The sequence below is a fragment of the Malaclemys terrapin genome, chromosome 8 (genome assembly GCF_027887155.1).
Source record: "Malaclemys terrapin pileata isolate rMalTer1 chromosome 8, rMalTer1.hap1, whole genome shotgun sequence".
In the NCBI taxonomy this organism is placed as follows: Eukaryota; Metazoa; Chordata; order Testudines; family Emydidae; genus Malaclemys; species Malaclemys terrapin.
Genome location: NC_071512.1, coordinates 55,463,763 through 55,491,092, shown reverse-complemented (window position 1 = coordinate 55,491,092; position 27,330 = coordinate 55,463,763). Strand labels below are relative to the sequence as shown.

Genomic DNA, 27,330 nt, shown 5'->3' with positions numbered 1-27,330 from the left:
CTCGCCGAGCCCTCAGTGCACCTCTCTCCTCCATTACTCTGCTTGCACTGTTTTTTCTCTCCTCTTCCCTCTGCTTTTTTCTTCTCTGTCCCTTGCAGTCCAACCCTCTGTTCTCCCACCTCTTTGCTGAGCTGTGCGGCTAGAACTCTGAACAAACAAAAAGGCAAACACTCCTATGTGGGATTGCAGGCGTCTGAGGAAGAAGGGAGGTGAGTGACTGGTATATACACAGTGGGCTGAGGAAGACAAGGAGAGCTGTTTGGATCCTCAGTGGGAAGGTTGTCGGCTGAGTTATTCCAGTCTTTTTTATGAGGAAATATTTACTGTTTGCTATGATTTTTGTGTCTTCTAGTGTGTCTGTGGTGCCTTACTAAAGGAAAGAAAAGGAGAGGGGGGCTACGGGCAGACATGCCAATCCTGCGAAAAAACCCCCACAGAAATTGGGCTTGGTTTTGGCTTTATTGGCTTGTGAGTTGCTTGTTGCTCGTGTAAGCGGGGGAATGGTCCCGCTATTGTGGGGAACTTTCCTGGCTTCTTCTCTACTCCGGTGAAATGGGCTTACGGAAGAATCTGAGTCCTCACTCCCACTTCCTTTACCAAGAGGCCCCCCTGCCCTTGAGGGCTCCCCTTCCACTGTCCTGTCTGGCAGAGTCCTCGTAACTCTGACAAGGCCTGACCCAGGATTCCTGGGGGGCTCGACCCCCAATCCTGCTGTGGTCACCTAGGACAGGGGCTAGGGTGTCCCCACTCCGGGGTGCTCTCTCTGCACTGGACACTTCCCTGACCCATTGATCATTTCATACAATTTAAAGCAAATACAAGTTATTTAGTCAACAATTAATTAAAAAAAGAATAAAGAAAAATGGGAAAAGTTAAAGGAAAACACATCATCCCGCTCTGTGGCAGGGAACATTACAAACAGTGTCTCTGGAACGTCAGGGCAGTTCACAGTCTGTTCCTTGTAGGTCCCAGGCCTCCTTCTCGGGCTCTGGCTGTGCTGCATGGATCCTGTGGGTTGGACACTTGCTCTGGTGGTGGCCGCACACCCCCGGGCTTTGGGTGGTGGGACCCTTCTTCCCAGCATCACCCCCCATAGGGTTAAGATCCCCCTCCCAGTCTGGCCTGCAAGGACCCTTGGCTGGGGTTGTCTTTCTGCGCTGGGGCCTTTACCCAGGATCCCCCCTTGGCTGGCCCCAGTTGCTCACCGCACCCGGCTTCAGCTCCAGCCCTACTATTTTAGCTCCGGCTCCACTCTGCCTCAGCACTGATGCTGCAGCTCTGCCTCCAGCCCCCTGGGCTGCTTCTCTGGCCCCTCCAGCTCTGTGGCTGCAACTCTGCTCCCAGCACAGGATCTGCTCTCCCTGGGGTGGGTCTCTGGCTCTGTGGCTGCAGCCCTGCTCCCAGCAAAGGGTCCACTCTGTGGGCTGCTTCTGTGACTCTGTTCCCAGCTCTAACCGGCTTCTGGGGCTGCTTTTCTGGCCCTTTTGGCTGGCCCAGCTCTGTTCCCTAGCTCAGCATGGGCCCCTGCTCTCTCCTTAGCTCAGCTCCACTCTGTTTGACCCAGGCAATTCCAGCTCACACAGAGGATGGGACCCACCCTGGCCTCCTTACGTCCTGATTAGCCTGCCCGCCCTGTCAATCAGGCTGACCTGGAGAATTGACCTCTCCCCATTCTTTTAGTACTGGGAGCTAGCCAACCAAAACATCTCCACTGAATGTTAGTAACAGTCCCCTTACACTTGTTTGCTTGTTGCTTATTGCTTTTTGATCGGCTCCGGGCAAGCAGGGACAAGGAGGGAGGGGAGAGGGGTGCACAGCGGGCCCACCACAGTCCCAGACTGCACTCTGGGGGGATCTAGTCACCAGGGATGGTGAGTTATATGGGCCTGTCAGGGCCGTCTTTAGGCATATGCAGCATACGCAGCTGCATAGGGCACCATGAAATTTGGGGCACCAAATTGTTCCAAATTTCATGGTGCCCTAGGCAGTTGTGTGCTGCATATGCGGCAGCACCAGCCCCGGTGACCAGCCCTATCCCTCGGCCGGCCCCCCCTGCAAGGGGCAGGACCATCCCTAGGAGGGTGTGGGGCCCTGGACAACTCCCTCCACCCTGCCTCTTACCCTTCACCCCGCTCCGCCTCCATTCCACCTCTTCCCCCAGCGACCCCGCACTCACCAGCAGCGATGGGAAGCGGAGCAACCCGGCCCCAGCCTCCGCCAGCTCCCAGCTGCAGCGCTCGCTTCCCGCCGCCGGTGAGTGCGGGGAAAGGATGGCCCCAGCCATGTCGCTCGGGTTGGGGAAAGGACCACCCCCGGCTCTCACCGGCGGCGGGAAGCGGAGCGCTGCGGCTGGGAGCTGGCAGAATAGAGCAGGCTGGGGCCGGGCTGCTCCGCTTAGGTCAGCCATTGTGCTCCCTCCCTCATCCTCCTGCAGCTGCTTTCCCTGTCCCTTTCCCACTGAAGGCCAGTGACATCTGAAAGTGGAGAGGCAAGACTGACACCATCCCACTCAATAAAGCTTTATCAGCATGATGAGTGTTGCCAAAGTGTTAAAAGGAGCCAGCACCTCAGAGGCATCAGACCTGGGAGCCATCTGCCTGGGATAGGGCTTCCTGATGTATTTGAGGTCTGATCCCCTATATCTATTAGTCATTACTGCCCATCCCTGAGGAGTTGACAGGGTTCTCTATAGCATGGTGTTGTCTGTACTTTCTCTCATCTTTCTCCCGGGGTTCAGGGGCAGTTTTTTCCTCATCACTCTAATGACGAATGCTCTATTGTTGCTGATAGTTGAAGGAGTTCTTCTCACACTGCCTCTGATTTTGGACTCTGTGGTAGGAGGTGCCTCTCTGTTTTAGGATATCCTCTATCACACTGGTTGCTCTGTCATTCATCTCTGAGTTTACACTCTGCTTTAGACCTTCTACCTCCAGGTTACAGTCACTGCCCATGGATTTAAGAACTGGGAACTTGTAGGGACATTAGCCCTTCCAAAATGTTAGGGACTGCAGTAATAAATAAAGGAAACACAGGGTTTGGAACAGAAGCTCATCTGTCTCTATTAAAAGTGGACAAATTTACCTATGGTTCAAAACTACTCATAAAAAATAGCTGTTTAAAATTGCTTTAATATTGCTTAATATTGCTTTTAGCTCCCTCCCCCCAATAAAAAAAGGTGACTATGTGTTGTATCCACCAGGCAAGGTATTAACAAACTTCAACAGAACTTTATTTACAGTGGAAATCTCTTTACCAAGCTGTGGCTGCACACTCTGTAACTCTCCCAGCCTCCTCAACTCCTCCCCGCTCCTTCCTGTTTCCTGTCCTTTCAGACTCGCAACAGCCAGTGCTCCCAGTTCTAATAATCACATGCAGCATCTAAACACCACATTCCCTCCTCTCTTAAGAAACTTTCCAAATTAAAATAAACATTGTTGTTCTAACCACAGGAACAAATATGAAACAAGACACTATACTGTTGGCAGGAATATTACACTGCAAACACTGTAGATACTACATAACATAGTCTCTAGTCCAGGCTGGTGGTCGTCTGGATCTGACAGGCCGTCTCTCAAGCCCCGGTTCCAGTGCAATGTCTTGTTGTGTTGGTTCTACAGTGAAGTCATCCAATGCAGACTGGGTGTTGGCATAATCTCCTCTTGATGCATAGGCAGGTGCACAGGCCAGAAAGCCGCCCCTAAAAATGTGCCGCCCCAAGCACCAGCTTGTTTTGCTGGTGCCTAGAGCCGGCCCAGCCCCCGAGTGGACCGATGCCTTGCAGTTAGGGTAGGCAGACAAGGCCCCCGAGGAGCTGCCAGAGCTGCTAGCGGCCGAGTACTCGGAGGAGACAAGGATCTTTGGACCACAGGACCCTACACACAGACTGTGGTAGGAAGTAGCCCGGGGGACCAGACTCTAATCCCATTCTGCTGCCAGAGTGAGAGTCAGCGTGCTGTGGGCGGACCCTCGCTGACCCAGTGGCACACCCATCCACCACTGTTAGCCCCTTGGGCTGGGAGTCTGTGGAGTAGGGTGGGCCCAGGACGCTTTACCCCCTGCTGCCAGCCCCACCCCTGGGCCTGTGTGTTGCTTGTGGTCTGTCCCAGACAGGAGTCTGCGGGCTCCAGACTGTTTGCTTCCAGGCTGCTTTAGCCAGGAGGCCTTGGCAGAAGTCTGCTCACTGCTCTGCGCCACCCTGCCCAGAGCCTTTGAGCAGGAGTAGTCCATTATTTTTTGTCAAGGTCCAAATTTCTTGGTCAAGGAATAGTCAGGGTCCACTCCAGACCAACCCCCCAGTTCTCCTCCCTTAACCCCCAATTATCCCTACAAGCTCCCAATTACCTATCAGTCCCCGCCCGTTCTGCCCGTAGAGTTAGGTGACCTTATTTCCCTCAACTGAAAACAGGATGCACGGGGCTGGCTGGAGTCATCTGGTGTTGCTGCTTGCCCCCCCCCTCAATGCGCCTCTGTGCCCCCAATTGAGCCACGTAGCAGAGATGGGGTGGGAGGATGGGTATGGGCTGGGATCTGGACAGCAAAGCAGGGTGTGAACGTGTGAGTACCTTTGAGCTCGTAGCTAGGAGGTGAAGCTGTTGGACTATGATCCAGCCAGCAGGGCGATGCCCTTTTTGGGGCTGGGATAACAGAGGGGCAGGAAGGAGGCTCTGGGTAACAGGAGGGACCAAGGAGACTCCAGATAGCAGCCCCGGGGAGATGGTGGGAGGCCGGGATGTGGCAGAAGCAGGTGACTGGAGGTGGACTGTGGAGGGAAAGAGGCCAGTTGGGGCCGGGTATGGGGCCTGGAGAGGACATGAGGCCAGGGTGGGGGGACTGCGGGGACCACAGGTGCCAACTTTCCAAAGTGCCGGGAGGTGTTTGACCCCTGGCTCTGCCCCAGGCCATGCCCCCACTCCACCCCTTCCCCCAAGGCCCCGCCCTGCCTCTTCCTGCCCCCATCCCCGCTCCACCCCCACCCCACCTCTTCCCATCCAGCTGCCCCCTCCCCCTAGCTTGCTGCATCCTTGCTCCTCCCCCTCTCCCCCAGAGCCTCCTGTATGCCGCAAAACAGCTGATCACGGCAGGCGGGAGGTGCTGGGAAGGAGGGGGAGATGTTGATCCGCGGGGCCCGCCGGTGGTCAGGAGGCGCTGGGGGTGGGGGAGGTGCTGATAGAGGGGCTGCCGGTGAGTGCTCAGCACCCACTATTTTTTCCCCATGGGTGCTCCAGCCCTAAAGTACCCACGGAATCAGCGCCTATGGCGGGGATAGCTCAGGGGTGCGAGAACAGGGTGGGTGGACAGGCTCCAGGGACTGCTCGTGGGTGGGAGGCACGAGGCTGGGGTGGGACAGGTCGACTCCGGGGACCACTCAGAGCACAAACATGGATCCACATGCTCCAGCCCCAGCTCAGCTTCAGCCTGCATGCAGAGGCGGCATTAGCTGTGGCTAGTATGTGGGTGGGGGGCACAGATGAAAGGTTCTGGAGGGTTGTGTGACCCCCACCCCCACTGCAGTGTGACTATATTCCAAAAGGAAAAAGGGAACACTGCGCATGGCGCTGGTCCGTGCCCTGTTCTCTCCCCCCCCTTCCTTCTGATGGGTTGGCCCATGCCCTGTCCCCACTCCGATCTCTGCGCCAGGGGCTGGCCTGTGCCCTGTTCCCTAGGGTTACCATTCGTCCGGATTTACCCGGACATGTCCTCCTTTTTGTGCTAAAAATAGCGTCCGGGGGGAATTTGTAAATAACTCAAAATGTCCGGGATTTCCCCCCTCCCCCGGCAGAGCAGAGCGAGCGGCTGGGAGGGCTGCAGGGAAGTCACGGGCTGGACTCCGGAGCAGCTGTAGAGGAGCTCCGCCCTGCATTCTGAGCCGGCAGCTCTCCCCCGCAGCCTGGCTCCGGCAGCCCTGTGCAGGGCCAGGGACCGGGTTTTGTTGTGCTGGGGAGCGCAGCCACGTGTCCGGCTCGCACAGAGCCCAACACCCTGTTCTGAGCAGCAGGGTAAGGGGGCCAGGGGGTCGGAGAATGGGCAGGGAGGTTCTGGAGGGGGCAATCAAGAAATGGGGGGGGGTTCGGGAGTTCAGGGGGGGGCTTTTGGGGGGGGAGTGGAGAAAGTTTTGGGCAGTCAGGGTACAGGTAGGGGGTAGGGTCCTGGGGGGCAGTTGGGGGGGGTCTTAGGAGGGGGCAGTTAGGGGACAAGGAACAGGGAGTCTTAGGTAGGGGGTGGGGTTCTGGAGGGCAGTTAGGAGCAGGGGTCCCAGGAGGGGGCAGTCAGGGGACAAGGAGTGGGAGGGTGGGGGGCTGGGAGTTCTGGGGGGGAGCTGTCAGGGGGCAGGAGTGGGGAGAGGGATCGGAGCAGTCAGGGGACAGGGAGCAGAGGGGTTTAGATGGGTTGGGAGTTCTGGGGGGGGGGCTGTCAGGGGGTGGGGAGTGGTTGGATGGGGCGTGGGAATCTCAGGGGTCTGTCTGGGGGTGGGGGGGTGGATAAGGGTTGGGGCAGTCAGGGGACAAGAGGCAGGGAGGCTTAGATAGGGAGTGGAGTCCTGGGGGGCAGTTAGGGGCAGGGGTCCCAGGAGGGGGCAGTCAGGGGACAAGGAACGGGGGGAGGGTTGGGGGTTCTGGGGGGGGCGGGAAGTGGGAGGGGCAGGGGCGGAGCTAGGGCGGGGCTCCTCCCGTCCTCTTTTTTGCTTGCTGAAATATGGTAACCCTACTGTTCCCTCTCCCTCCCCTCCCCTCTTGAGAGGTGTCCCCCCTCCTCACACACACTGGTCTGGATGGTTTGCGAAGTAGACAGCAGTGCTGGAGCTCCAGCTGCAGGAAAGAGGAAGCAGCCCCATATGGGGGGAGGGGGGAGAGGAGGAGCTCAGCCAGCTGCCATGCTCCCTCCCCACGCTGCACAGACACACTGAGAGCACAGCTGCCAGAGGTGTCTGGAGAAATGTGCGGGGGGGGGGAGGGGGGAAGAGGGCATATGACCCTGTGTGCCCTGCCCACAGGTCACCTCTGCCCCCAGTGGCCACTGAAAAGTATCTGGCTGTCCAGATTTGGACTGTGGTCTGCCTACTGACTACCCCTGCCTTAGAGACTGTGTTTTCTGGCTGCCTTAGCCAGGAGGCTTAGGTAAAAGCATGCTCCCTGCTCTGCCCACCCAGCAGTATTCCCTCTAATTTTTCCTACACGTGTGCGGAATGAATTTTGTTATGTGCACCAATATGGAGGTGATGTGTGACACATCACCTCCATATTGGTGCACATAACAAAATTCATGTGGTGGGGGTGGGGCCTAGGGGTTCGGAGTGTGAGGAGGCGGCTCAGGACTAGGACAGAGGGTTGGGGTGCAGGGGTGTGAGGGCTCCGGCTGGGGGTGCAAGCTCTGGCCTGGGGCTGGGGATGAGGGGCTCAGGGCTGGGATAGGGGATTGGGATGAGGGCTCTTGGGTGGAGCTGGGCATGAGGGGCTTCAGGCTGGGGCAGAGGGTTGGAGTGCAGGGGCTGAGGGCTCCAGCCGGGGTTGTGGGCTCTGGGGTGGGGCCAGGGATGAGGGGTTTGGGGTGCAGCAGGGAGAGGGGCTGGGGATAAGTGCCCCTTCCCAAGTCACAGCAGGTCCGGGGCTGAGATGGGGCCAGGGGAAGGGTGTCCCAGCTGCTGCAAGTCCAGGCCAGGGCTGGTTCCCTGAGTACCTGCACGGTGCGAAATAGGCTGCTGTGCAGCCGCGCAGCTTACAGGGAACTTAGCCACCCAGCTGGCCAGAGCTCCTTCGTAGACTGTTACTTCCTGTCTGCCCTGGACAGAAGGTGCTGGGCTAAGGACTGTTTGTGGCTCTGCCCTGCCCACCACAGGGCCAGAGCTCCTCCTCCCCCTAGATTGTTCCTTGCTGTCGGCCCCAGCCAGGCAACTGCAGGCTAAAGACTGGCTGTGGCTCTGCCCTGCCTAGAGGTCCAGAGTATAAACTTGCTGTCTGCCTGTAGTGAGGCAGAGTGGCCTCCCTCCCCACTCGAGAGCAAGGGACAATGCCACACTCTCTCTGAATGTATTGATCTATCCATTTAGGGGGTTACATAATACAGCATTTTAGTGCACAGAAGATTTTCACCTCTTGGGATTTAGGCACTAATCCAGGATTAAGAAAATGAGTTTAATAGTATTCATCTTAGTCCCTTAGAAAACATGATCTCCCACTCTGTTCCCATGAATTCATTATAAATTGGAGTACAGGGGAGGAGAGGAGAGTGGGGATGGCTCAAAAGAACACTTATTGCAACTGTAAACTCTGGGATTAAATTAACAGGAGATGCTACTTTTTCTGTTAACCAGGTGAAATAGCTGAAAAAACCTCCTGAGGGAATCTTCAGGACTGCACAGCGAAGCACTGTGTGCTGCTCTCATCAAAGGCAGATGTAGATCCACGCCCTTCTTCCCAGCTCGATTGTATGGGAAATAAATTTTGTTCTAAAAACTGCTCATGAAAGGGACAAAGAGGCGCAAAGGGCACAGCCACTGATTTAGCCTTCATGGAGGCCACAGGCAACAGCCAGCCGGCGGCACCAAACGGCTGCAGAAATAGAACAGCAGCAGCCACAGCGTCTCAATTACATGATGCTATCAAAAAAGGTTCAGTAAAGACAGTCCGGCAGCTGTTGGAGGAAGGTGCAGATGTCAATTCCAAGGTAGAAGGTGGTTGGACACCTCTGCACAGCGCTGTACAGGTTGATCAGGAAGAGATCGTTAACCTTCTGCTGGAGCAAGGTGCTGATCCACGTGCCAGAAAGGACAATGGTGCCACGCCCTTTATTATAGCAGGCATAGTGGGGAATGTGAGCCTTTTGGAGCTCTTCCTTTCTAAGGGGTCAGAAATAAATGAGAAGGATAACAACGGCTTCACGGCCTTTATGGAGGCTGCTTGGTATGGGAAGGAGAAGGCCTTGAAATTCTTGTATGAGAATTTCTCGGATGAGAAAGAGATGGATGTGAATTTGGGCAGGATGGTCAGTACACAACAAAGACAAGTGTACAAAGGAGGAAAAACAGCCCTGATGGATGCTGCCAGGAATGGCCACCTCTCAGCTGTGAAAACCCTCGTGAAAGAGATGAGAGCCAGCGTGCATGCCTGTGATAACTTTGGCAGGAACGCTTTGATCCATGCATTACGGCTGCCTCTGAAGAAGAACACCATACGTAGACAAAACAAGAATATAGAACAAATAGTCTCCTTTCTGCTGGACTGTGGCGCTGATGTTACTGGAAGAGATGAAAATGGGAAGACTTCGCTCATCCTGGCAGCAGAGAGGCAAAGTCAGGATTTGGTGGAATTGTTACTGAAGACAGGCAAAGTTGACATTAACGCCATGGGCAATGATGGCAAAACAGCACTGAAGATAGCTGTGGAGTATGACCATGAGGAAATAGCCAAGCTGTTATGTGAGAACGGAGCCAGGGCTGATTGTAGTGACATTTCTGCGGCCAAAGAGAACTACAACAATGAAATGGTGGCGCTGCTGCTCAAATACGGTGCTACGGCTACTAATAATCAGCCTCCTAAAGATTGGGAGCCCACCAGCAAACGCTGGGGAGAGCAACTATGGCGTCTTCACAGTATAAATTCCCCTCAGATCGGAAAACTCAACATCATATTTGATGAGTATTACTGCATTGAGAGCACCTCTGAAGGCGGCATCTACCTGGGATTCCATGCAGGGAAAGAGGTGGCTGTGAAGAGATTCCTTCTTGGCAGTGATAAGGCTAAACGAGAATCCATGTGTCTCAGTCACTGCCATAGCAACAGGCATATGGTAAAACTTTTTGGGACTGAGACTCATGGCAACTGCCAGCTCTTCTGCCTCTCTCTCTGTGAGAGCAACCTTGAGGATCATCTGAGCAAATCTGCACAGGCAGTCAATAATCATAACATCCTCAAGACACTCTTGGAAGCAGTGAGAGATCTGCACTCTTTGGAATTAGGCCATGGGGACCTGCACCCACGTAACATTTTGATAGGTTTGTGTGTTTTACATTTGGTTCCATTTAATCCTGCAGCCTGGCTGGGTGAGAAATTCTAGAAAGCAGGGTTGTAAAGGTGCGGGACTCACCCCTGTGGTGCCTCCTGCTGGTGTCTTGGGAATTAGCTTGTTTCCAGCCTTGGAGCGCCCTCTGCAGGCAGGTGTCCCACTGCCGCTTGGCCCCCCCATGTCCCTCCCAGAGCCTGGTGCCTCGTTACCTGGGGTGCTGCCCCCTGGCCATACACCCCTCAGTCTCAGGGTCTCCCCATCCAGGGGAACCCCCAACCCTCTATCCCCACCTTGCCTCAGTCATGGGCTACTGCCAGTCACTAACTAGCCCCCGTTCCCTGGGGCAGATTGCAGTATATGCCACTCATCACTGGCAAGGAGGGTTTGGACCTGCTGCCTCTGCCTACCTGTAGGATGCCCTCTGCAACCCCCAGTACCTGTTGGCCTTAGACTAGGCCACGGCCTGGGGTTTTCCAGGCCGGAGCTCCCCAGCTCCCGTGGCCTTCCCCCAGCCCTGTTCCACCCAGGTACCCTGTCTCTAGCTCCCTGCAGCCAGGCCCATCTCCCTCTACAGTTAGAGAGAGAGAGACTGCTTGGGCTCCTGGCTCAAAGCCTCCTATATAAGGCCAGCTGAGGCCTGATTGGGGCATGGTCCAGCTGCAGCTGCTTCCCCAATAAGCCTATTAGCTGTTTTCCCTGCCACAGCCCTCTCCCAGGGCTGTTTTAAGCCCTTCAGGGCAGGAGCGGGGTAACCACCCTGCTATAAGGGTATTATATAAGATTCAAACCCAGTGACTTGCACGGTGTGTGTGTTTTCACAACAAGGATGTTATGCATGTGTACAAGGATGCTTTAGTATGTATATGTGTGCGAGACAAAGTATATTGTGTGTGTCAGAGACAGACAGAAGTGGAAAGGAAACCTAATCACAGCAGCAACAAAGCCTGTAGTTCAGCAGCTTTACCATCATATGGATGGATCAGGGCATCCCTCTGAGTAACCCTGCTCCAGGGAACAAAGGGTTAATTCAGCCACACACTAGAAAGGTGGAACACCACACAGGAGCCATTAATTTACTATTAACAAATCATATTGCTTTGCTAGATGCGGATGATAAAGTTCTCCTTGCAGATTTTGATAAGAGTTGCAGTTTTGCTGAAGGTCAAAGGGAACTTATAATCAAAGAAGACTTGGAGGTACTTTTTCCTTAATACCAATATTGTGTTTACAGTTTTTCCAACTTTCTGCCCTTTTCTGATTTTTTTCCTAGTCTAGGGTTACCATATTTCCACAAGCAAAAAAGAGGACACGGGGGGGGGGGGGAGGAGGAGAGGAGCCCCACCCCTGCCCCGCCCCCATCCACTCCCACTTCCCTCCCCCTGACTGCCCCCCTCAGAACCCCCAACCCCCCCCGCTCCTTGTCCCCTGACTGCCCCCTCCTGGGACCCCTGCCACTAACCGCCCCCTAGGACCTCACCCCCACCTAAGCCGCCCTGCTTCTTGTCCCCTGACTGCCCCCTCCTGAGAACCCCCCACCCTAACTGCCCCCCCTAGGACCCTACCTGTCCCCTGACCCTTATCCACACCCCCACCCCCAGACAGACCCCCGGGACTCCCATGCCCTATCCAACTGCTCCCCACCCCCTGACAGGACCCCCAGAACTCCCAACCCATCCAACCCCCTCTGCTCCCTGCCTGCCTCGACCCCTCTCCACACCCCTGCCCCCTGACAGACCCCCCCAGACCCCCAGACCCATCTAACCCCCCCTGCTCCCGACTCATCCAACCCCCCGTCCCTGTCCCCTGACCAGGACTGGCTTTAAAGAGCCCAGGAATCAGGCTGCACTCCGTCCGGAGCTCCAGCCGGGGTTGCGGGGCTTGGGGCTGGGCCAGAGGTGCTTGGCCGGGGCTGGGCTGGCGTGCTTGGCCGGAACCAGGGCTGCCGCCCTGGACCCGAGCCGGGCCGGAGCTACTGGGGCCGGGGGTGCTCGGCCGGCGTCGCTCGGCTGGGGCCGGGCTGGCGCGCTTGGCCGGAACCGGGGTCGGTGCCCTGGGGCCCGAGCCGAGCCGGAGCCGCTGGGGCCAGGGCCTGACTGCCCAAAACCTTATCCACCCCCCCAGAAAGCCCCCCCGAACTCCCGACCCCCGCCGTCTCTTGACTGCCCCCTCCAGAACCTCCCTGCCCCTTCTCCGACCCCCTGGCCCCCTTGTTGTTGGCCTTTCTTTGCCTAATGTCTCGGTGAACTTGCTCAGGAACTGCATGAGCCGCTCTTCGGACGCTGGGCAGCAGTGGGGGAGGAGCTCCAGACTGCCGGAGCCGATCTGTGATGCAGGGAGGGAGGGAGGGAGTTCTGCTGCAGGGAGGAGGAGGAGGACGTGCTCTCTCTGGTTGAGTGTCGGAGCCCCATGTAAGTGGCACCATCCTGCCAGCTGCACTGTTAGCCGCGCGTGCTCTGCATGGGGGGGGGGGGAAGTCCGGACATTTACAAATTCCCCCCTAACGCTATTTTTAGCTTAAAAAGCCGGCCATGTCCTGGGGAATCCGGACGAATGGTAACCCTAGGTTAACCCAACCCCCAACATAACAATACAGTTGTTGGTCTCTGCAGAATCAAACATAGAAATAGACAATGCAGAAGGTCAGAGTATTGTTCAAAGCAACAAAGAGTCCTGTAGCACCTTATAGACTAACAGATGTATTGGAGCAAAAGCTTTCGTGGGTGACTACCCACTAAGTCAGACACGAGTGAGTATTGTTGATAGGAAATCAATTGGGCATCAGCCAATCAGATGGCTTGATTTTTTGGACATTCCAATGCTGCTAAAAAAAAAAAAAATACAAATTGCAGGTGCATGTGATAGAAATAGTGGATTATTCCGTCACTTCTGATAAGGGACCTACTTGATACTGTAATTTCGACATGCTAATATAATGATGCGTCAAAAACAGCCAAGAAAGCAAAGGGTAGCAGCCCTGTTGTGGCACTGCAATCTATTATTTAGACAGAGCCAACTCTCCCTGGCTAGATCTACTTCTTTTCTACCTCTACTGTTTTCATTGCTATACTAGTCCATTGGAGCTGCGCAGGCAAGGAGCTTTGGAGGAAGGGGGCTGCCAAGTGCCAGATCTATTGTTAGGAAGTTGCTTTGCCCTGTGGGGGTAGGAGATGAAACGGAACTCCTTCGGTGAAACAATGTATGTGAAAATTTTACAAACCAAAGTTCCGTCCCTTTGCTTTACACACCGATGGAGACAATCTGGCCCATAGTCTTTTCTATGTATCTTGTTTTCAGTTTATTTTAAACTTGATATAAAAATACAATGGTCATGACACTTACAGCATAATGCAGCATATGGGCAAGTTGACCAGGAGCTGGTCAGCTTCTTGAAGTAGATCGTAAGAAGTTGACATAGCTCCTAGGAAAATGGAATTTTTAATAGAAAAGGGTATTTTCCCCACCAGAAACAAGACCTTTGGGCATTACAAAAGGTGAACATTGAAGACTTTTTCCTCTGAGCTATTGCAAGTTGCTATTTACAATGTGCACTAATCTGACAAGAGAATCTCTGCTATTCTGGTTGAAATGGCCAGTATGTTCTAAACTGCAAAGGGGCTGACTGCCGTAATATATTTATTAGTGATCATTTCAAATTAAACAGACAAAAATTGGCTGCAAAGCTATAGCTAAGTTACTTTTTAGTTTCTTTTATTGTAGATCAGTGTTTCTCCATTTTTTCAGGTTGGCAACCCCCTATTGAAAGTTAAAAAAAAATGTTGCAACCTCGTTACATTTACTATAAGAGTAAGGATAAAAAAGTATCAATGATAATGCTAAGCTTACATAATGTATTTGTGTGTGTGTTTTGAGAGGTTGACAGAGAATACTTGATTTTGAAGGGTAAGGTGTATTGGGAGTGGTGGAGCGAGATTTTCTTTGCTTTAGATTATAATTAAAAATTTCAATGCCTCATGACACCCCGGTTACCTTTCATGATTCCCTGGGGTTGCAACCTCCCATTGAGAAAAGATAAATAAAAACTGTTGAAGGACAAGTCATTTCCTTATATTACATGCACAGTAAAGGGAGGGTAACAGATACCTAAAATAGGCCTTAGGCCCCAATCCAATTGACTTCAGTGGCATCACTCATTGTGTGTGAAGTTAAGCAGACACGTTAACATTTGCAGGATTTAGGCCTACGGGAATACAGCGGAGGCAAAGCAGTTCATCCACTGGTTCAATTGTTCATCCAACTCCCAAAGAGAAAAAAAACATTTCATTAAAAAAAATGGTGCAGGTTGCTAAGTATCAACAATTTATTTAACTACCACATCATTTACAAAACCCAAACCTTTAACAGCAAGGAAATGAATAGTTAAAACATCATAACATCTTACAGCCATGTAAGAAACGTAAGCATGTTATTCTTTCTTAGTCTAAAGAAATGTATATTTCATTACAACACCACAACCTTAACCTTGATCCACGGATTCCATTATTTTACATGCAGCATTTTTTTAAAAAGCCCAACAACCTTGATTTCAGTATCAAAACAGCTTCTTTTAAGGGATCGTGTTAAGTGGGAGATATTATCAATTCATATATCTATTTTTGGCAAAGATCCTGTACCTGCTGTTTCTTGAGAATAGCAGAACAAAGAGAATTTGGCCCATAGGATGAATATATAACTGAAACTTTGCAGATTATGGGCTCAGTTCTGCTCCTTCTGGACTCAAGGGGAGCAGGAGCAAACCCTGTATGTTCTCTCTGCTGGAGGTTTTGGCTCTGGAAGTGAAATATTCTGATGCTTGTTCTCCTGCTCAGGCACTCGGGAGGTTGGTCCTATATGTTGTAACAAGGGGTGAGGTCCCTTTTGATGGACCTGATGGAGAGGATGTGTCTGCAAGATGTCCAACAGATTTGCAGGGTCACTTGGAGATTGAAGATCTCATAAGAAGTTTGGTCTCCCCCCACAGAGGAAACTCAGTTCAGTTAGGAGACTTGATCCACCACCCCTTTTTCTGGACCTGTGAGAGGTAAATGTCATTAACAGTAGTTCTAAGATCTCAAACAATAGATACAAAAGATGCAATGCTCTTGCCAAAACCTCCCCACTCTGGGATAATAAATGTGCCATGACGACCCTGACTCACCTTCAACTCTATAGCAGGTACACATTCTTGAAGGCCATCCCTTCCTCTCTTTCAATTCCACAGCAGGTTTGAGTTTCTTGTGGATGTTGGGAATAATCCAGACATCGAAAAATACAATGCTGGGAGCCAGATTGTGAAAGCTTTGAATTGCAATAAGGCAACAACTGAGAAGCACTTCCACCAGTGGACTAGGAAGGTAAGCTTTAATCAGCTAATTATATATTAAGAATAATCCTCCAAATAGGCTTCCCACTGTGTCCTGTTTTCTCTGTATCTTTGTTGTATAGTGCAAATGTTCCAGGGCTAGAACCGTTGTCAGTTAGTGTCTTATACAGCACCCAGCACGCTGCTGGAATTTAAATCATAAAATAAATAACAACAGGCAGCTTGTACTAGGAAAGGTGTCCCTGAAGACTTATAGGCACTAAGGTTTTCTGTATGTGGGCCACAGATGTCTCAGCCCAGATTCCTTACTGTGGATCAAAATTAATTTCCTTTTCTCTCTTCTTGGTAGCGTCATCATAGTCCTTTCTGCTTGATGGTTGGTTGGACTACTGCCTGTATTCAACCTTTTCTCAGTCTGCTCATGTTCTGTGTCCACCGTGTCTTCAAAGACAGGATACCTGTTGCTGGTGGCAAGGCTGAAGGAATCCATAAATGCTTTTTATTACTCAACCTGTCCATTGCAAAGTGAAATGGAGGCCCTCTTGCCAAAGCCTATTTGATTTAGTGATCAAAAGCAGCTAATGGCCAACCAAGGGATTTGGCAGAATGAAATTGACACATAATCAAGGCATCATCCAATATACATATTTTTCCAGTGCACTGATACTAAATAACTTCATTATCAGTGGATTCCTGTACAAAATGGAATCTGAATTGGTTTGCCAAATTGCTAATATACATTTGATATTTAAAATATACTTTAGATATTTTCTTCTTAAGAAAATGCATTGTTTTTTCCTATATTGCCATTTCATATTTTAAATATCTGAAAACTTCATCAGTTTTGTACCTTTTCAAATATATTTTTTTGCCGTTTTTTCATTCCAAATCCCCTCCCCCACATACTATCACGCAGGTTGCACACTTAAGCACTCAGAAATCAGGAAATGACAAAATTAAGGTTACACATGTAATGCTAATTATTATTTATTTTTGTATTAAAGTAGTACCTAGCAGCACGTACCAAGATCAAGGCCCCATCATGTTAGGTGCTGCATGAACATATAGTAAGAGATAATCCCTGCCTTCAGGAACTCACAATCTAAATAGACGAGAGAGAAGGTGGGAGAAAGAAAGTATAATTTTCATTTTACAAATGGAGAATGGAGGCACAGAGAAATTCAGAGGGAGTCTGTCACACAGGGAGTCTGCTGGAAACTTGAATCCAGAGCCAGATCTCCTGAGTCCCAGTCCAGTGCTTTAACCATAAAACCATCGTTCCGCTAACTCGTCCCCCTTGTACATACCTGAAGATATGTAGTGAATGGGCTCCACAGGGCCTGATCCAATGCCCGTTGACATCAATGGGAGCCGTTCCATAGGTGTCAGGGATCAAGCCCTCACTGCACATCTTACAAGATGTGCCTTTCAAGGTTCTAGGGGAAAAAACCTGTGCTGTGTTGTATTATTTGAGAAATAGTATATAACATAGAGTCTCTGAGCCAAATTCTGAACTCTGTTACATGAATTTGGTCCTGAATACTATGCATTATGTATAAGGGGAGTTAAGGTTGCATATACAGTCTTAACTGTGGCACTTCCTGACTTTTGATGGAATTCCTATGGCTTGAAAGGAAAAAAAATTCCATAACTTAGAACGGATTGGACCCACCAGAATTCTCTGTATCAGGTGTGCAGTGACTGTGCACCTCAGTCAGTAAAGCAAAAGGTTCTGTGGAGCCCTACCTGTTGGAATGAATACTTTTGGTGTGCAGTAAAAGTACACTCACTGAGGCCTTTGTGCAGGGGTGGCTCTAGCTTTTTTGCCACCCCAAGCACGGCAGGCAGGCTGCCTTCGGCGGCATGCCTGCAGGAGGTCCGCCAGTCCCACGGCTACAGCGTACCCGCCGCCAAATTGCCGCCAAATCTGCGGGACCGGCGGGCCTCCCGCAGGCATGCCGCCGAAGGCTGCCTGATTGCTGCCCTCGCAGGGACCGGTAGGGCGCCTCCCGCGGCTTGCCGCCCCAGGCACGCGCTTGGAGTGCTGGTGCCTGGAGCCGCCGCTACCTTTGTCTAAATTGCTCTGTGTGGGTAGCCCCCTATGATAATTCAGTGAGTCTCTGTACAGATATAATGGTCTGCCTGCATGAAGGAGCTTGCAGGATTGGGGCCTCAATGGGAAACATAGCTGTGCATGCTCACAGTGCATCTAGGCTAGCCATGCACATGTGCAGTGCCGCATGCCTGCATTTAGAACTCTGCTAAGAGTAGCTAAAAAAACCCTGTACTTGTACAAAGCACTGTGCATGTGCAAACTGTGATTTCAAGACCCTGCAAAGTGCCAGGGCCGCCCAGAGGGGGAGCAAGTGGGGCAATTTGCCCCAGGTCCCAGGCCCCACAGGGGTCCCACAAGAATATAGTATTCTATAGTATTGCAACTTTTTTTTATGGAAAGGGCCCCCAAAATTGCTTTGCCCCAGGCCCCCTGAATCCTCTGGGTGGCCCTGCAAACTGCAGAAACAAAGCCACAAGTCACCAGAGGTATTTCTCTTTACATTGGTCTATTTTCTCCCAGCTAAATTTCAACTTTCTTTGATCTAGTCCTTTTGGCTCTCAGGGGTTGCAAGGCTGCGTGGTTGTTTTGTTTATAATAGGGAAGGTTCTTAATTTTTTTTTACATGTTCTTAACAGCTGGATTGTTTTAGCCCATACTTTGTGAAAAAACAAAAACAGCCCAATTCATCCCCAGACAGACACTGAACCTGGAAAATTTCAGCCTGAGACGTGAAAAGTTTTGGAGAGTTCTGAGTGACTGACAGTAGGGGGTTATGATGGAAACAATTATACAGCCTTAACTATCACTGTAGCTATAAAATAGGTGGGTCAATTCTGTTGAAAATATAAGAAATAATGGGATAGTGACTATGTTTCCAGTGTGGGAGATCTCAGTAGCCAGGGGACAAGAAGGAGAGGGAAGGAGGAGAGTATTTTCTATGGTATGGGAACCTCATGGAGTGACCGATCTCTTATGGGTCATTTTTCAGGTTGATCAAGATGTTCTGAAAAATATGGAAAAGAGACGCCCCTATAAAGATACTGTCACTGACCTGTTGAGGTTAATCAGAAATGTGGGGGCGCACTATGGTGCAAAACCACAATGGTAAGTGGTCATATCGGTATTGATGTCCCAGATGAAGATAGTTGCAGGGGGCTGCGAGAGGAGTTGGGTGGGAGGGGGTCCTTTTTTCACTTCCAGCATAGTAGTATACGGCTCGATAGCATTCATCACCATGCAATTTTGACAGGTCTGTATGCCCAATTAGGGCCCATCTAGGGCTTATGTCCCGCCTTGCCACCCCATTTCTGGTGGCGCCAAAGTTTGGCACAGTCGGCCATTTTGAAAAATTTTGTTTTTCAAATAACCCACCAAGCAATAGTTCATTTCTAAAAGGTTCTTGTTTAAAATCTTGGGACTACAGGATTGGTTTAACAAGTGCATTCTGTGACCTAGCTGTAAACAATCTCTGATTGGTTCACCAAAAGGTGGGGCTAGCTCCCTAGGCTCATCACCCAGAGCAGCTATCATTTCACCATCAACAGTCGCTGGGGTAGGATGTTTCGCTCTGCATGTGTTCAGTAACACAGACTCTCTTACTGCTTTATTTTTTCCTCTTTCTATTCTTGAATAACCTGTCTTTACCAGCCTCTCTCCTGACTCAACCTCCCCAAAAAACCTTTCTTTCCTTTTTTCCTCCAAACCTTACTCAAACTTTATTTTTTCATCTTTACACTCTCTCACTCTCTTCTTTCAACCTTTTTCTCTCCATGTACCCAAGCACACACACACACAACACTACCCCTACTCAAACACACACACACACACACACACACACACACACACACACACACACACAATTTTTTAAAATGGTTGACGGTGCCAAACTTTGGCGTCACCGGAAATGGGGTGGGAAGGCGGGACATAAGCCCTAAATGGGCCCTAATTGGGCATACAGACCTGTCAAAATTGCATGGTGATGAATGCTATCAAGCCATATACTACTCAGTATTATAAAAAAAACAAAAAACAACTTTTTTGCAACCAGATTTTGAAAACTAGCGGCCAAAATCACCACCACCACCAGCGAAGTGATTTTTTTTAATCCCCAGGCAGGGGAGAAAGGAAGAAGCCACAGATGCAAAGCAGGGAGAGCATGGACCTTAGTTTGTTTCCAGGAAATTCTCTCAAGGCTGGTGAACAGTGGGAAAACCTACTTCTTTGATACTTCTCAATGAATTGGGATGCCCCACGTAAAATCATCTGTTTTCTATTCTAGGTTCAAGGAAATAATCCAGAACCCATCACAGTATTTTGTTGACCGGTTTCCAGATCTGACATTTTATGTCTATGAGCATTTGCGCCGTGTGGACAGAGGTTGGTGGGATTTAATTACCTATTTGGTAAATACCCAGTTTGGGAATTCAAATTAATTAGTTTATTTTCACAACTGAGTAACAAAAACACACTCTGCCAGTCTTAATCAGAATGGAGAGAAGGCCTTCATTGGCCCCAAGGCTGATGTATCTTTATGAAAGCTCTCGATTCCTTGATTCATCTCTTCTCTCTTCACAGTTCTAGACACACTCCCCTCAAACTTGGGAGGCTGAACTGGAGACCTCCAGAGTTAAATGCATGAGCTGCTACAGCTTGAGCTAAAGTTCTCTAGGTGGGGTTGTAACAGACTCTTATCCTCTGTGTATCAAGCCCAGAAGAGGACCTGCACCACTAGTTGGTTACACCTGCCCCACAGAGGCCAGGGCGACATGAGCAAGCAATCCCTGGCCTCCTCATAGAGGAACCCTCATATAGCCAGGCCAAGGGGCATTGGGAACTTTTTGTTCACTCCTGTGTGAGGCCTGTTTACAACCAAGGTCTAAGCCAGCAGTTCTCAAACTTTAGCAATCCAAGGACCCCCATTTTGATTTAAAAATTTGTAGAGACCCCAAGCCCCCCCACTCAGCCCTTACCCCACCCCTTCTCTGAGGCCCTGCCCCCTCTCAGGGCCATCCCCCCCCTTTCCTCCCTCGCTCACTCTCCTCCACCCTCGCTCACTCTCACCAGGCTGGGGCAGGGGGTTGGGGTGCAGGAGGGGTTACGGGCTCTGGGAAGGAGTTTGGGAGGAAGTTGGGGTGCAGGAGGGGGTGCAGGGTGCGGGCTCTGGGAGGGACTTTGGGTGCCAGATCTGGGGTGGGGCAGGGGGTTGGGGTGCAGGAGCGAGTGAGAGGGGCGGCGCTTACCTCGGGCGGCTCCAGACAGGCACATCCCTCTGGCAGCAGCTCCTGGGGGGGGGAGAGGGGGGCAGAGGGTCTCAGTGTGCTGCCCCTGCCCACAAGCACCACTCCTGCAGCTCCCATTGGCCACAGTTCCTGGCCAATGGGAGCTACACAGTCAGTGCTTGGAGCGGGGCAGCATGTGGAGACTCCTCCCGCGCCCCCCCCCCCCCAGGGGCTGCAGAGACATTGCCGGCTGCTTCCGGGAGCGGCTCAGAGCCAAGGTCCCCACTCCTCTCCCTCCCTCCCAGCGCCTCCTTCACGTCGGGGAACAGCTGTTCCCCGGCATGAAGGAGGTGCTGGGAGGGAGGGGGAGGAGTTTCTCAGTGGGACCCATGGAGCCGCTGGAGTATCCTCAAGAACCCCCAGGGGTCCGCGGACCCCAGTTTGAGAAACACTGGTCTAAGCTACCAGGGTGTAAATGCCCCGGGCCCAGAAGTTCTCTAGCATCTCCAAAAAGGTGATCAGAGTGAGAACAGGAGATGGATTCAGAGGCTCATGTGGTGTGTTTAGAGTCTGAAGGGACAGGAATTCACCTTGGAGGTTGCTCTGCTATTTTTATTTAGAGGCAGACAGAAGGGCACTAGGAATACATCTAGCGAACAAAACCTTTTATTCTCTGCACTTGCTAGCATCTGAGCAGAAAGTTTCTCTGTGCATGTTGCTTGAAACTCAGAACTTTTTTCAGCCATTGCAGCATCCACTAATAACATCAGAGCACTAGGCTTCCCGCTGTCTCTGTGGAGGGGGAAAACACTTTACATCACAGGCTGCAATGACCTCTGGGCAGTTAGCAAGCGAGAAGGATAGTGGGGGACGGATACAGCTCCCTTAGGCCTTGTTTACCCCTGGGGATTTCAGCCAGCGCGGTAGCTGCACTAGTGTAGGCAGGCAAAGAGGCTTTAAACTGCGGTTAGGTTAGCAACGATGCAGCTTGCCCCGGTTTCAAGCAGTGTCAAGCTCCCCCAGCGCAAATTGCAGCTGCAGAGCATTTGCCTGCCCACACTAGGGGTTTGCACTGGTGCAGCTACCTGGGTGGCTGGTGACTGGTGGCTGTAACTGGGGCATATCCCCAGGGTAGACAAGGCCTTACAGAGAGACCAGACTCTCCTGCAATGTTGCTTCAAAGGCACAGAGGGGACCCGCTTGTGTAAGTTGTTGGAACAACTCCCTCTGAGAACTGGGACAAGAGCATTACACCCAGGGAATCGATACGCCCAAGTAGGAAACCTATTAATTATTATTTATTGGTGTTACGGAAGTGCCTAATAGCCCCAGTCATAGACCACAGCCCTAGGAGCTGGACAAACACAGAACAAAAAGACAGCCCCAGCCCCAAAGAGCTTAGAATCTCAAGATGAAACAACAGATGGAGATGGATAGACAGGGAAGTACAAGGAAACAATGAGACAATATTGTCTAAATAGACTAGACAGCCCCAGGCTGGGGGAAGGGGTCTAACACACAAGCGGAGCGGTCAGCGGGATGGCAGCAAACGTTATGTTCGTTCCACAACTATTTTGGGCCTGGGTGAGGGGTGGGTTTACTTAGGAGGGGATCAGCCAAATGGAAAGGGGGGTGAAGGGGACAGGGCAGGGGAGGAGAAGATAAGGCGGGCAGGTGTGGACTGAAGGTGAGGTGAAGATACTGTGAGGAGAGGGAGGGAGGGTTGGAGCAAACAGCCAGTCAGGGCAGGGAAAGTCAGAACTGGCTACAGTTTTGACTGCGATGTCTAGAGGTCCCTGCTTCGGCTGCTCCTGCCCCGCTGGCTGGAGTTTCTGGCTGGCTGCTCTCTGCTATTGTCCCCCAAGTGGAGGAGTGGGCAGACACTGCCTGTCCTAGTGCCTAGGCCTATCTACCTACCTCCCGTGACCTTTCTTTCTTTCTTTGCTTCCACTTATTTCTTTATGGGGGAAGGGGCCAGTGATTAAAGAACATTATTGAAGGCAGAAGATGCTATCATTGTCCACAGCCAAGGACTATGAGAACAGGTGTTGTGCAATCCATAGGTCTGCCAAAGCACCTAATGCCTGAACTGCCACAACCCCTGATATTCTAGTCCAGATCTCCCACCATGGCCCTGCTAGTGCACCTCAGTCCTGACCTGCAGCACTGCCGTGCCTTCAGAGCCAGCCTCCGGGTGCAGAGTTGCTCTCACTCAAACCATGAAATCGGGGATGGATTAGGATGGCTTTTTAGAAGCATCTTGAAGCTGTTGCCTGAAGGAAAAAGAGCAAGAACGTCAGGCAATGCCAATCCAAGATGGGCGGGGGACAGGAGGGCACCGACCCTGTACTATACAAATGCACTGGAATTGCAACAAAGCTGAGAAGCCAACAATCCCATCCACCCCTAGCTGGGGTTACGTTCCCCACTCTTCATTGTGCCTGGGGTAGGTTGGGGGGACAGGGAGTTGGCATGCCCACACAATTTGTACTCAGCCTAGGAAGCGAATGAGATGGGAAATCATGCTAGGCACTCGTACTGGGTCTGGACGGAAGGAGATGAGGTTTCCCAGTCATTACCTACCCGATCTGTTGGGTCACGCAGATGCCAGATGGAGGCTTTTTCCAGTTGAGGCTTTCAGATGATGCTGAGACAAAACCTGAGAGAGAACTTTCCATCATGAATTGAAAATCATCCCCTCCACACAAGCAACCAGCAACATTCTAACATCTAAGCCTCTTTTTTCCTGGGCAGATAGGAAGGTGAACTAAAGAGAAAGAGCATTCCTAACTTCTCCTTGGGGTAAAGAGATCAGCAGGGGAACGTGATGCTCCCAAGGTGGCCTGGCAATATCTACGCAGGTGCAGGGCTGGATTAACTTTTTGTGGGCCCAGCGCCAAACATTTGTGGGCCCCCATTGGGAAAATAGGGCATGTGCTGGGGGGTGGTCCGCAGAGCAAGGGGCCGGTTGGGGGCAATGAGGCACAGCGGGAATGGCCCCACTCAGCCTAGCACAAGGGCACTGTTTACAAACCCACAACTGCTAGATGCACACTGGCCCACCCAGTCCTGTGCTGCCAGTGTGCCCCTTCCCCACTGCCCCCCTGCCCAGTGCCCTGCCCTTATGCCCAGCACCCCCTTACCCAGAGATTTCCCCCAGAGATCCCTATGCCCAATGCCCCCGGACCCGCTATGCCCAGCACCCCCTGCCCAGAGACCCCTCCTGCTGACCTCCCACCACAGCTGCACAGCATCCTGCACACCATACCCCCCCTGCCCAGCTTCCCCACCCACAGCTCCCCCACTGTCCAGGACCCCCTTCACAGTCCCACCATCACAGCTGTACAGCACCCCCATTCCTGAGGGAATTCTGCATCAAATTCTGTGCATAATATTTTAAAATTCTGCATTTTTTTTTTACAATAAATAAATGTGGAAGCTCCACCATGGCAGTGGGGAGCACAGGTTACTGGCTGCCTGGAGGTGGGAGAACAACCTGCAGTCTCCCCGACCCCCCTGGGACAGGGACTTGGCAGTGAGGCTGAACCTGACCCTGACACAGCACAAGGGCCATGCCTGCCACAGAAACACCCTGGGGCCCTGCCTCTTTTGCACCAGGCACACCAGATATGGGCAGGGAGGCTCAGCCTGGCAGCAGGATCCAAGTGCAGAGGGACTTAGTGTGGGGGGATCCAGATGGGGGTAAGAGGGTTCCGTGTGGGGAGTAAGAGGGTTCTGTAGGGGGCAGTCTGGGTGCAGGCAGCTCAATGGGGGATCTAGATGCACAGGGAGGTTCCAGGTGCAGGGGCAATGGGAGTCTGCAGGGGGGACCAAGTGAAAGTGGTTGGAGCTCAGCGGGGGGGGAGGGGGAGGGGAAGAGGTCTGGGTGCAGGGAAGGTGGGGTTTATTTGGGTGGGGGTCCAGGTGTAGGTGGTTGGAGCTCAGTGGGGAGGGTGTCTGGGGGGCTCAGCGGGGGTGGTATAGATGCAGAGGAGGTGGGGCTTGTCAGGGTGAGGGCTTGATGGGCCTGTTTAACAGAGGAGCCCCAGCTGCTGCCAAGGGGATCCGCATGTTGGATCCCTGCTTTCCCTATCCCCTTCTCCTCCCCATCCCACCCCCTTCCTTCCCCACTGCCTCTTTCCCCCTGCCCCCGCTTCCCCTTCCCGCTGCCCAGTGAATGCAGGGTGCGCCCGACCCCTGCTGCAGCCCCCAGCCGGGACATAGCTCAGGGGAAGGGGTGGAGTGGGGGTGGGCCTGGGACAGAACAGGGGTGGGAAGAGGTGGGGTGGGGCAGCTTTCCTGGCTGGCTCAGCCGGCCGGGGAATCAGGCTGGCCGGGGCCCCTTCTGACTCTGGGCCAAGCATCATGTTGCCATGGTAAACCCAGTACTGTGCAGCTGGGGACAGGAATAACTAGAGACAGAAGAGTCTGATTTCCCAGGCTCCTTCTTCATCACTAGGCACTCGGTTCCCAGGTCAGAGAGCCTCAGGGGCAAAGTTACTTACACTTTTGCTCTGTAGAAGAATCCACTTCCTCCCGAGGCTGAGGCAGCAGCAGCTGGATCCCCTTGAGCAGCGTGAACCTAATGATTGGATAGTCCTCTATTGAAAGAGGAGGCAAAACAATACACCACAGTAACTTCTCCAGAAATGGGATCCTCCTCTAATGCATCCAATAGATTCCCCCTTCCTCTGCTCTACCACCCAGCTGCTCCCACACAGATTTGCAGACCTTGTCAGCTCCTTTCGTCTGGATTGGCAGACAGGGTTGAGGAGGGACTGGAGAGTGAGATTGGATTCCCCTTCCCATCCCATATTAAATGACTGGGATGTGACATAAACACGTATCCTTGGGCAAGAGGGGGAAGGAAGCGGCTCAGGGTAATCCAACAAGCATCTCATTTGATGTTGTTGTAGCCTGTTCTCCTTGAACATCAGGCACAGTCAATGAAACAAGATGAGAGGACAAATGAATAACAGAGGGAACCACCTCCTGCCCTAGGTTCTGCTGCAGCAGTGGTGAACAACAGGGGTACGAGCTACTGACTATCCCATGCATGGTACTGGTCTTGAAGGATAGGAGGTGGGGCCTTGTGTTTAGTCGGATGTTGTTCAAGGTGGTTTGTTTGGTTGTGTGAATGGAGGGGGAAAGAGGAAGGTGGTACAAAGACACACAGCTTTACACGCAGCCGCATGGTTTAACATATTGCCACACACACCCAGCCACATCCATAGTCCAATATATACATGCAGCCAGCCAACTGGTGTTTGCTCTACAAATTGTAGGATGAAGCACTATCTTCAGTTTCGTGTGGCAGATGTCATTTGAATTTCTCCCTCCCTGAATTAGCAATCTGAAGTTCTGAATTATATTTTTTTTTCCCAAGCTTTCCTAAAGAAGGTACTTCACCACATCCTCAAAGGCTACAATCCCAGCTGAGACATCGCTTTGAGCACCAGAAGCTGCCCAATCCTCTGCTGATGACAAAATAAGGCACAAGCGGAGCAACAGTGACACTATGTGGCCAGATGGAAGAAAAATTCAAGTCTCTTCCTTGGGAATTTCCCAGGGGGGAGGGATAGCCCAGAAAGAGAGGCACCCAAGGGGAGTGGGGTTGGGAAGAGAGATGAATTTAAAATATGTATATGCTGTGATACATTACTCTGCTCATCTGCTTCTTTGCAGTGAATGTAATCCCAGAAATAAACTAAAGTTTATAAAGGTGCTTTTGTGTGATCAATATATATTTAGGATATTTTTCCTAGTAATTTTAGAGTTCTTTTTTAAAAAAAACTATTTAACCCATCCTGTCAGTAACCTCACTAGGTAAAGCTTTTACTTTAGGGTGTGATCATGATCAGGAAGGTATCTTGACAAAAGTCAGCAGAAACAATTCAGTTTGCAAGTCGAAACAAGATTTTTCTGACTGCCTAAAATACACTTTTATCCTGGATTTGGAAATCCAGCTGGGTATTTTCCCCTCCTCATACAATGACACCAACAATACAGATTCTGCCATCGGAGATTGGCTGGCAAGTGTGTGGATGACATGAAGCAGAAGTGAATCTGCTTTGCTCTCCCACCACTATCTCAGCTTTGCAGTGCGGACACTGGTAACAACTACAGATGGTTCTTCTCATTTAATGGGCAGCTCTAGAAACTGACACAAACACAGTGAGTAGCTATAACACAGAGGTCAGAGTGATTTATGTGTCATCCTCTGCCAGCTCTAGTGAGGATGTTAGTCTGTTAAAGGCCCTAGCTACAGAGTTTGGATTCTGCTAGGGGCCCCAGTCCTGCAAGGAGCTTTGTGCAGGCACAGGGGTTTGCCCAATTGGCACCCTTGCCGAATTATGGCCAGGACGGGATGGAACAAAATGCCATTTCAATGTATTCCATTTGCAGTCCAGTCCAGAGCAACACTTGAATACTGGGATAATGATTGGTCACATCTCAAAGCATCATGGTTTTTAACATGAACTCTGGTGCCTGGGAGTAGACAGCATGGAACAGAAATAGTTAATGACTGTAATAATTTGCATGTACTGCATATAACTCTCTCCATAAAGCTTTTTACGAAGATTTGTTTACCCTCCCAAACAGCCCTGTCAGGTAGATACCCTAAGTCTTTTTATGTGCAATTGAAATTTTGACTGACGTCTGGCTGAGAATAATCATGTGATGAATCAAATTTTGTCTGCCTCCTCGGGAGGTCAATAATCCTGACTTTGGGACTA

The 27,330-nt window shown here is 51.5% G+C and overlaps 2 protein-coding genes across 2 annotated transcripts in view; one reads left to right on the top strand and one right to left on the bottom strand.

The window, feature by feature from the left end:
- On the top strand, window positions 1-26,164 carry LOC128842601 (2-5A-dependent ribonuclease-like). The gene is made up of 8 exons (XM_054038748.1): window positions 1-209; window positions 8,309-9,988; window positions 11,104-11,195; window positions 14,826-15,037; window positions 15,218-15,350; window positions 18,364-18,479; window positions 19,654-19,751; window positions 25,980-26,164. Exons 2-8 carry the CDS (start codon window positions 8,506-8,508, stop codon window positions 26,030-26,032), a joined length of 2,187 nt encoding a protein of 728 aa, XP_053894723.1. The 5' UTR covers window positions 1-209; window positions 8,309-8,505; the 3' UTR covers window positions 26,033-26,164.
- RGSL1 (regulator of G protein signaling like 1) overlaps window positions 22,956-27,330 on the bottom strand; it is a 51,898-nt gene continuing 47,523 nt past the window's right edge. The window contains 2 exon segments of the mRNA XM_054038747.1: window positions 22,956-23,240; window positions 25,099-25,194. Coding sequence (XP_053894722.1) covers window positions 23,173-23,240; window positions 25,099-25,194 — 164 coding nt within the window. The 3' untranslated portion in view covers window positions 22,956-23,172.

Bases quoted from the DNA above. Each gene is read 5' to 3' on its own strand.
- LOC128842601 (XM_054038748.1), top strand. From the start codon at position 8,506: ATGGAGGCCACAGGCAACAGCCAGCCGGCGGCACCAAACGGCTGCAGA. The intron at 9,989-11,103 runs GTTTGTGTGTTT...TTGCTTTGCTAG, and splicing joins CCCACGTAACATTTTGATAG to ATGCGGATGATAAAGTTCTC. The intron at 19,752-25,979 runs GTTGGTGGGATT...TTTTTTCCCAAG, and splicing joins TTTGCGCCGTGTGGACAGAG to CTTTCCTAAAGAAGGTACTT.